At 48.0% G+C, this 10,435-nt stretch overlaps 1 protein-coding gene across 1 annotated transcript; it reads left to right on the top strand.

The window, feature by feature from the left end:
- Positions 1-8,844: 8,844 nt before the first annotated feature.
- Positions 8,845-10,110, top strand: LOC110447215 (allatostatin-A receptor-like). The gene has a single exon (XM_021492754.1). The coding sequence runs from the start codon at positions 8,845-8,847 to the stop codon at positions 10,108-10,110; it is 1,266 nt and encodes a 421-aa protein (XP_021348429.1).
- The last annotated feature ends 325 nt before the right edge of the window (positions 10,111-10,435 follow it).

Below are 10,435 nucleotides of genomic sequence, written 5' to 3'. Positions count from 1 at the left end.
TCGGTTTGGTTTGAGTGTCAACTCATATTTTTGCGCAGTTTGTGTGCCTTTTACCCATCTGCCCTTATTGATATAACTAATTGTTGTTGAAAATTATTTTTGTGCCTTTTACGGCCGGTTATTTTACTCCACGTGTGCCGGTGGTGTGCCACGGTCCGCCATTATCGTGGGTTAATTTCCGACCTCTGTTTATTTCGGTGACGGTTGTTTGTTTCGGCAAACGTTATTTATTTTAACCGTTTTCTGATTTATATTACGGGTGAAATTCTTTCTACGTTGCGTACTTTGTACTATCGTATTTTATCCTTATTTTCCCGTTTTATCTGCTTGTAAATTTTTTGTTTACGTTCGCTTTGGAGGGTATGTCTCGGTCGGGACAGCGACGAGGTAGTGCTCATGGGTGTTCCCATTTCTTTGTGGAACGGGACCCTCATGATGCCTGTCCCAGGTGTCGTCCTTGCAGTGAGGTTTCGCCTTGTGAACTTTGTTCACAGTCAAAATCTCAGGGCAAGGACTTCATTGTTCCAAAGCTACCCTCAACTTACCGTAAGACAGATTCGTCTGTTTCTTCCGGTAAGCGAGGGAAGCAGAGAGGTAGGGGTCGTGCCACCAGCTCTCTGGGGTCTGGTGGTACTGTCTCTGTTCCTGTCTCGGGGGGTCTTGCTTCGGCAAGTCCCTCTCGTGAGCAGGGGGTGGCCCTTCCTGTCCAGGAACTCCCTGGAGTAGGGGAGGGGCAGCCTGACCCTGGCTTGGCACAGCCAAGGGTCGAATTGGCCGGGAACGCCCGTAAGCTTTCGCGCTTGCCTTCGGGTAGGGACTACCGGCCGCCGGTCACTGACTCTGTCAGTGATCCCGGCATTCCAGGTGGTGCGGTCGTTGGGGACAGTCTTGGTGCCGGGCCTGTTCTTTCGGGTTCAGGTCCTGGTGTGACAACAGACTTTCTTTCGGGATTGTCTGTGTCTACCGGGATTAGTGACGCGCAGCTCACTAATCCCGGCATCAATGCTGGTCAGGCATACCCTCCCGGTCAGTTACCCGGACCCGGTCCTATTAGGTCCGGTCCCGAGTTTCATTCTTCTGGGAACCTGGGGGGTTTCCCCCCAGGGGTTGGGTTTGCTGGACAGGGGGCCGGTTTCCGGCCTCCGTTTTCCCCTGGCTTAGGGTATACGGGTGCCTGCGGGCAACCATCCTTGGGCCGCCCTTACCAGCCTGCGGATGGTTTTGGGTTGCGACAGCATCCCGGCAGTTACGGGCTTAGCCCGTACATGTCCGGGTTTCCACCTGGAGGGAGTGGCGGTCCACCTTCGCCCTTTGGGCAAGTTGGCCAGCCCCAGTCTCAGGCAGGCCAGTTTGGCCAGTTCTGGGGTCACTCCCAGCCCGCGGGACCTTTCCCCTATCCTCCGGGATATGGGTTTAACCCCATGGCATTTCCGTCATGGAATCCTTGGGGTTTGGTCTCTCCCTCGCGGAGACGTGTTAGCAGTTCTGTTGACCCCCCCCAACTTTCTGCTACTTCGGGGGCCTTATCGGCCGGTCCTAAGAAGGTGTGTCGGACCTTTAGGACTTCTGCCTCTCGGGCAGGCTCGTTGGTCTCTGGGTCCAAGGGTAGGGTTTTGGCTACTAAGCCTAAACCTACAGCCACGGCCGTTAGGCGCACTGCACCTAAACGCCGGTACGGGGAGCCTTCTCTCGGGTTGGCCCCTCTGGCTGGCCCATTTCCTCCGCCCCAGGCTTCTGGTCTGGATGGTGTGGAGGCTATGGACGTTGAGGGCGCGGGTATGGCAGAGGACAATGATGTTGTTCATCTTTCACCTGGTTGTTCGGATATAGACGCTGGTCTTTCCGAGTCGTCTGACGACAGTCCTCAGGAGGGCTTGCCCTCAGAGGAGGACTTCCAGGATGAGGGAGACCCTGAGGCTGCTGAGGTTGAGGCCCAGCATGTGTTATCCGGTATGCGGGGCCTTAGGGCTGACGTTTCCCGGATTCTTGGGGAGGAGGTTTGCCCACCACCTTCGGCATCATCTGTCCCCGAGTCCACCACCCTTTTGGGTTCTTTGGTGGCTCCTCGGGTGTCCGCTCGGTCGGACCGCTCTCTGCCAGAAGGCACCATTGTGTCTTCAGCTCTGGCCACCGCCCAGTCTCGGGTTTTAGGGAAGAATTCTTCTTCAACCCGTAGTCCTGGGTATGCTGGGTTGCAGCTCAGTGTTGGCGATTTGTCAGAGGTGCACGCCACTGACTATGCCACACATGATGGTCTGCTTGCCCCTCAACCAGCTAAGCTGGAATCGAGGGAACTTGCAGCTTGGCCCGGTAAATCGGTGGACCAGGTGGTGTTCGGTCCCAAAGAACACCACAAGATGGAGAGACTGCTGCGTCTCTCCATCCAGATTCTGTCGTATATAGACTACTTGACGGTTTGTCTATATAGGGTATCCGACTTGCCTGAGGGTCGGATTACCGAGACAGAGCAGGCCGACATCCAGGACAGAGTGACCTCTGCCCTGAACGGGGCATTGAGAGCGCTGGCAGCTTTACAGGTGTCATCCCTCGTCAATGTCTTGTTGGCTAGGCGGTTTTCAGTTTTGAAAAATCGCCCGGTCGATGAGCCTTACCGTTCCAGACTGTTGACTGCCCCCTTCTCAGGGTCCACTCTTTTTGGAGGGGCCCTTCCTTCTGTTCAGAAGGATTTGAAGGAGGACTCGGTCGCCTCTGCACTTCTGGTGAAGAGGATTCAGGCTGAGAAGGCCAGTACCTCGCAGGGGTCAGCGCCTCCTAAGAAGAAGGCTAAACCTTCGGCTTCGCAGTCCTCTGCGCAGCCCAAGTATAAGCCTCCCTTCAAGGGCAACAAATGGAAGGGTAAGAAGGGTAAGAACCCTCCTGGGGGTAAGAAGAAGGGTTCCTGACTCTTTTCTTCCCTCCTTGGTCGTGTCAGACGACGAGTTTGGCCGGGAGGAATGCAGTCCTCTCGGCTCAAGCTTAGGTCCTTCTCCCGCAGGATTAGGCTTCGGGTCAGCAGACGATTCTCTTGCCTGGCAAGGTCTCGATCTGCCTCGACCAGATCTTCCTGTGGGGGGTCGTCTTTCTGCTTTCCTTCCAGAGTGGAAGGAAATTACGGAAGACGCATGGACCTTGTCTGTGATCAAGGAGGGGTTAGGCATTCCGCTAGTGCGGGATCCGCCCTTAGCGTCAGAGCCAATCTTTTTTCCTCCACCGGGGGATCCGGAAAAGGCTCTGGCGCTCCAGGAGGAAGTAAGGACCATGCTTTCCAAGGGCGCGGTCGAGGAGGTTCCTATGTCGGGATGCACTCCCGGGTTCTACTCCAGAATGTTTCTGGTTCGGAAGAAGTCCGGGGCGTGGCGTCCCATCATAGATCTAAGTGCCTTCAACAAGCACGTAGATTCTCCTCACTTCAAGATGGAGACTCCTCGGGGTATTATCGCCTCCGTGAGAGAGGGAATGTGGGCGACTTCAGTAGATCTAAAGGACGCCTACTTCCACATCCCCATCAAGAAGTCGGCACGGAAGTACCTCCGTTTTACTTGCAACGGAAAGGTCTTCCAGTTCCGGGCCATGCCGTTCGGGCTCACGACTGCACCTTTGGTTTTCACCAAGCTGCTGCAGGTGGTCGTGGGATTCCTGCACTCTCGAGGAATAGATGTTCACATCTATTTCGACGACTCCCTCATGCTCCACCTAGTGAGAGAGTCTCTGGTACAGGTCACCCGGTTGGTTCTGAAACTCTTACTCAAGGTCGGCTTCATTCCTTCCAGAGAAAAGTCGGAGGTTTCCCCATCTCAGGATTTTGTTTTTCTGGGGAACCGTTTCAATACGGTTCAGGGCATCGCCCTTCCACCGATGGAGAAGTTCGAGAAGGCCAGGGCTTTTGCTCTGACCTTTATCGGCCGGTCTCAAGTCCAGGTACGTTGGTTTCTCAGTTTTCTGGGATATCTCAACGCCCTGGCCGATGTGGTCCCCTTAGGGAGACTTCACATCAGGCCTCTCCAGATGTTTCTCCTTGCCAACTGGGTCCCTTCTTCAAGGGATTGGGAAGCCTTGCTTCCTCTGAACCAGTCGGTCAAGGAGTACGCACGCTGGTGGACTCATCAGGACAATGTTCTCCGAGGGGTTCCTTTGTCCAAGCCAGTTCCCACTATGACCCTGTACACGGATGCATCCATGACAGGGTGGGGAGCTTATCTCGACGGGCGTTGCCAGTCGGGGGAGTGGTCTGGGGAACAGCTCTCGGAGCACAGCAATGTGCTCGAGATGAGGGCTGTTCTGTTGGCTCTGCAGTCTTTTCGGGAGATCCTGCATTCCAAGGTGGTTTGTGTGGCTACGGACAACACTACGGTTGTCGCGTATCTGGAGAGACAGGGGGGAACCAGGTCTCACACCCTGTGTGCCCTCGCTATCCGCATTCTGCTTCTATGTCAGGAAATGCAGTTGACAATTTGTGTCAAGCATCTGCCAGGCAGGTTGAATGTTCTGGCGGATACTCTTTCCAGGCGCCGCCAGCCGGTTTTGACAGAGTGGCAACTGAATCCCTCGATTTTCGTGGGAATTTGTCAGGTGTGGGACAGGCCTCACATAGACCTGTTCGCCACTTCACTGAACAATCAGTTGCCAACGTTTGTCTCTCCGGTACCAGATCCAAGGGCTTGGGCCGTGGACGCTCTGTCTCTGGATTGGGAGGGAATGCATGCATATGCATTCCCACCCTTCAACATGGTGGGCAGGGTGCTGCAGAAGTTTCGGGAGCATCAGTGTTCCCTCCTCCTGATAGCGCCCCTGTGGCCGAGGCAGCCTTGGTTTCCGGAGCTTTTGTCGCTTCTGGTGGAAGAGCCCCTGGCTCTTCCTCTCAGAGCGAACCTCCTTCGCCAGCCTCGTTCCAGGACGATGCACTCTCGTCCGGAGATCCTCCACCTTCACGCGTGGAAGCTATCTCAGGAGGCCTCGCTCAGGCGGGCTTTTCTAGGGACGTGTCAGATCGCATCGCTCGATCAATTAGGGCTTCCTCATCTGCCGTCTACCAGTCACGATGGAAGATTTACTGTGATTGGTGTGTCGGCAGGAAGGTTGATCCGATCAAGGCTACTGTCCAGGTGATTGCGGACTTCCTTCTTTGGCTGTTTAGGGACCGCAATCTTGCCCCTGGCACTATCGCTGGTTATCGCACGGCCATTGCTAGTGTTCTCTCTGTTCATGGTAGGTCGGAGGTAGGCTCGTCCTCCTCTCTTTCTGCCTTGATTAGGGGGTTTGGGTTGGACAGGCCTAGGGTCCGGCAGTTGGCTCCGCAGTGGAATTTGCCACTGGTGCTCGAATCGCTGATGCGGGCACCTTATGAGCCTTTAGCGTCTGCCTCCTTGAAGTTTGTTACTTACAAGGTGGTATTCCTTGTTGCCCTGGCCTCAGGTCGAAGGAGGAGTGAGATTCATGCCTTGTCTTCTCACCCCTCTTGCCTCCGATGGTCCAGGAATTACTCTGCCGTTACCCTTCTCACTGATCCTGCCTTTATGGCTAAGAATCAGGTTCCTGGCTTCTCGCCCGATCCGATTAAGATTCCGTCTTTGACTGCCTTCGTTGGAGCTGAGGAACGGGATAGGTTGCTCTGTCCCTGTCGGGCGCTTAGGTTTTACCTCGATAAAACCAGGGGGGGGCGAGGTCCTCGATCTCGTCTGTTTTTGCCCATTAAGCAGGGTCAACAGGATATCTCTTCTCAGTCAGTGTCTAGATGGATCTGTCAGGTCATCAAGTACGGTTACGACCACTCGGATGATCAGGTTCGGGCGTTGTATAAGGTGAGAGCTCATGAGATCAGGGCCCTTGCTGCGTCATGGGCCCTCCTCAATGGGTCCCCCTTTCAGGAGGTCATGTCCGCAGCTTTCTGGCGCGGACAGACTACCTTCACGGATTTTTATCTCCGGTCCTTGGCCTCTCATTCTGATGGATTGTATTCCCTTGGACCGGTGGTGGTTGCACAGTCTGTGGCTGTTCCTCCACAGTAATTCAGTGATTTTAAATAGTATGCTATCAGGCACCACGGTGGTACACCTGCTCGTTTCACGGGGAGGTTTTCCATTTTTTAATTACTTTCGGGGCTTTATTAGGGGGGTTCCTTGAACCTTTTCCCTACCTTGAGCATGTCTCGAGTTTGTTCCGTCAGCCTGGTCTGCCTGGATTCGAAGCCTCCACTACGGTAAGACGAATTCGCATACTAAAGTTATGGTAATTATTACTGAAATGAAATTGAGGTTTTTGAAGTAAAACCAATTTTCATGATGTAATACTTACCATAACTTTATGGAGTCCCACCCTGTATTCCTCCCCTTGCCTCCTCATCCTGGCTGCCTTTAGGCTCCATAAAAGGGGGTTTGAGGAAGGGAGATCACTCCGTGGCTCTGTCATCGAGATAGAGGTTACGTCACGGTAGGGAGGTAGGGATATTTGAATCTTTTGTTTTTGGGCTACAAAGATGGGTGTAGGTATTGTATATGCATACTAAAGTTATGGTAAGTATTACATCATGAAAATTGGTTTTACTTCAAAAACCTCAAGTTAATCGGCGGAAGATAAAAAATCTGCATCGCCCTTTGATCGACGTGCACAACGAATTGCTCTCGTCTTTTATATATAAAAACAGCACATCTGAAAGCGACATTACCGGAATTCGGAAGGCAGAGCGCTTTCTCCTAAACAACTGCGAATATTGATTGTATAAAACTGTCAACAAAGTGTGATAAACAATATACGTGTATAAGGTTTATTTACCTCACATCATACAGGCTGTACGGGATACCTTTAATGAGCTATGAAGAAAAAGAGTGAATGGGTTGTGCAAGAAACATATTGAACTAAATACGGAAAAATTATGAAGTAAGAACACGTGACTGTAAACTGATATTGGATTAGAATGAAAACACCCCCACCCCACTTTGTTTAAGAAACATACTTGCACATAATAAATATACATTATCGTCAAAACACAAGACACATAATCAGTACCCAAATTTGACAACAACAGGTACTGACGACAACCCAAAACAAAAGAGAAAGTCACCATGCTACCCGAAGGGCAAGAACTTTTTAGATTCCATGTGGCAGTACCTGTCATGATGTCTCCCGACTAGTTCGGGAAAGTATGGAGGTCACCATCGATCTAACATATGTAATATAAGCTTCCCAAATATAAAAATATAAGTAGCTAGCGTCAAAGGAAAAATCCGAAATAGAAAAATATAAATAGTTACCGTCAAATTAAGCTTCTGAAAGAGAAAACTTTGAGTAGTTACCGTCAAAGTAAGCTTCTGAAAGAGAAACTTTGAGTAGTTACCGTCAAAGTAAGCTTCTGAAAGAAAAAACTTTAAGTTGTTACCGTCAAAGTAAGCTTCTGAAAGAGAAAACTTTGAGTAGTTACCGTCAAAGTAAGCTTCTGAAAGGGAAAACTTTAAGTTGTTACCGTCAGAGTAAGCTTCTGAAAGAGAAAACTTTGAGTAGTTACCGTCAAAGTAAGCTTTCAAATATAAAACACTGGCTAAGTAACATCATTGATCTACAGGAAGCCTATATTTAGAAAAATACTGGTTCTTATGACAAGCTGCGGAAGAGCGAATTAATCGTGGTACGTAAATTCAAAAAATAAGAGAGAATGCATTGTTACTTTTGAAGAAAGAAATTTCACGCTCGTAAATCTAGTGTGGTGGTAAGGTTCACATTATAGTCAAACTATAGGTGAATAAAAATACACGAAAATGGAAAAGAGGAATCAATAGGAATGTTTCATTTTAAGTTCAGGAGAATTAATGAAATGCCACCAGAGAAAGGGAGAGAGAGAAAAAAAAGCACGAGAAATACAAAAAGGAAGCACGAAAAGACAAAGGAATGAAAACAAAATAAAGCATATAATGCAAAATCGACCGAACTGTACCAGAAACATGGAGACATGAGTTTACTATGTGTACTAAGCTTACGTCTAACGTCGTAATAAAGTAATCGATTAGAAAGACGAGGACGGATATTAACACGTGGACTACAAAGCAGTGAATATACCAGGAGAGATTAAAGGCACTATTTTACTGTAGGTTCTTACTTTGTTTGTTTATTCCTAACGATCGCCATTTTCTAATGAAATACTATTGGTATTATATACATGTAGCAGTATCCGTTACAAAGACAACAGAGCACGTCAGGCGATGTTGTACTTAATTAATTAATTAATTTTAGTTTGTCCATAGAATATCTGAGACTAAAATTTCTAATTAGGATATAACAACGTGTTTGCTTAGATGATACTATCCACCATTAATGTGCTTCATCTGACGCATCTTCGATTGAATAAAGACATCGCAACACATCATCAAAGCTGTTCCTCATTTGACTAATAGAAGCCTGCGTAATGCAATAACGTATGTAGCAGTTTGAGCGGGTATGCCCGGATGTTCTGTATCGTAAAACGGTCATTTTCCCCTAACTGTAGTCTTAATTAACGATTATATACTGGGTATAAAAGAAACTGCTCTAACAAACACAGACACGCTGTCCGTTCATCAGTGTAATGCGTATCTCGATGCCAGCGTTCTTGACCTTGAGAGTTAAGTAATCTTAATATTAGGTAAAAACGTCTCTTAGGAACTTGAACTGCCACTCATAATTCACATTTCATTACGTTGACGAACAGCAAAAGCTCTCAAAAAAGCAAAGGTGTCAACGCAACCAAACAGCCAATGGTATTAACATGGCCCGAGGATTCTGAGTAACTCTTGACGAAAAGTGGAATTGATTGTATTTATTTGACACTAAGCAGCAATACATGCTATTTAAACACTGAAGAAAATGTGTTGTCGGAGCATGTTTCGTGTGGTCCTGGTGCTGTTATGGCTTTGTTGTGATACAAAAGCAATCGAAAATGTCACATCGTATGATGGTTCTACGGAAACATCGACAACTTATTCAAAGTCGGAAGAAAACAACGTTTCAATAACTTGCAAGCAGGTCACCTCGACTAATACAAGCACAATCAACAGAGAAAAGTGCACATTTACCAATGATACGAAGCGCTCCCAGGTCGTGGACAAGACAACATTACCGTCGCCTATAGATTATGTTGGATATGTGGTAGTGCCCTTGTTTCTGGTGCTGGGGATTTGTGGCAACACTGTGACAATTATAGTGATGCAAAGTAAAATGTTCCGTTATATGACGGTCAGTGTCATTCTCACAGCTTTGTCGATATCGGACACGACGCTCATTGTCCTGCTGCCATTCAACAAGGCCTTTGTAAGGAAACTTCTTGGGTTGGATGTGCGCGCTCTCTCAGAGTCGGGCTGTAAAGCTTTCTTTTGCTTCTTTCGTTCGGCAAAGATGACGTCATCTTGGTTTGTTGTGTTCATCAGTTTGGAACGTTTCTTCGCGGTGTGGTTTCCGTTAAAGATCAAAGTCATATCAACAAAGAAAAACGCATACATCGCCATTGCCTGTGTCCATATCACAATATACTCGCTGAATGGAGTTTGGACATTCTCGTCAATTTTGAAAAACGGGGTCTGTATCCCGAACGTGTCAATCCCAGGCAAAGAGAAACTGACAGAAGGATTTTTATTGGCAGGAACAACAATCTACTCTATAATACCGACATTTATTCTCCTCGTCCTTACACCGTTGACGATTCTGAAGTTATACAGACAGCAGAAAACGAGAGAAATCTTAGCCCAATCTGTCCATGCGAGGAACGACACTGCCAAGACAACGCTGATGTTGTTGGGAGTAAGCATAGCGTATGTTTTCCTTGTTGGGCCCATCACAATTGCCCACTCCGTGGCATTCTTCCGAGAAGAAAACATATTCGAATCAAGAGACCCGGAAGTCGTCACCTTTAGAGAAGCGTCGCAAGTGATGGAACAGCTTAATTACGCAATTAACTTCTTCCTGTACGTGATCTGCAGTAAGAGTTTCCGCGACCGCTGTAAGTACGTATTGAAGTATTCCTGTACACGATGTGGACGACACGAGACAAACGCTACAGGTCACATGACCCCCGCTTACTTAACGAATCCTAACGTCGGCCAACATCCATTGTCCCGATCTTCACAAGGAACAAACCTCAGTAACACTTGACCAGTCGTTTGATGCATTAACATTTTTGTAAAAAACATTTAGAAGTTTTATTATACACTGATTATACACGAGTATGTTTTATATAGTAAGATACTTTAGTCGTTATATAATCAACACACTGTAGAGGGATCAACTAATGACTAAATTACCATGTACCACCTGGACTAACCTTTAAAAGTGAGTCAGTGAGTGTAATTGTTTTTTATTGTCAAAAAAAAAGTGTTTCTGGTTTTATTTTATCATATCAGAAACAGTGAATATTTGTTTCCTCACATCAGAATCAGTGAGTATTGTTATGTTTGTTAAACAGAATAACTAAGTACAG

Source organism: Mizuhopecten yessoensis, unplaced genomic scaffold, assembly GCF_002113885.1.
Source record: "Mizuhopecten yessoensis strain PY_sf001 unplaced genomic scaffold, ASM211388v2 scaffold3235, whole genome shotgun sequence".
Taxonomy (NCBI): Eukaryota; Metazoa; Mollusca; class Bivalvia; order Pectinida; family Pectinidae; genus Mizuhopecten; species Mizuhopecten yessoensis.
The sequence above is the reverse complement of the archived record's forward strand: the minus strand, read 5'-3'. Positions and strand labels throughout refer to the sequence as shown.

Excerpts from the sequence above, each read along its gene's own strand:
- LOC110447215 (XM_021492754.1), top strand. The coding sequence starts at position 8,845 with ATGTTTCGTGTGGTCCTGGTGCTGTTATGGCTTTGTTGTGATACAAAA.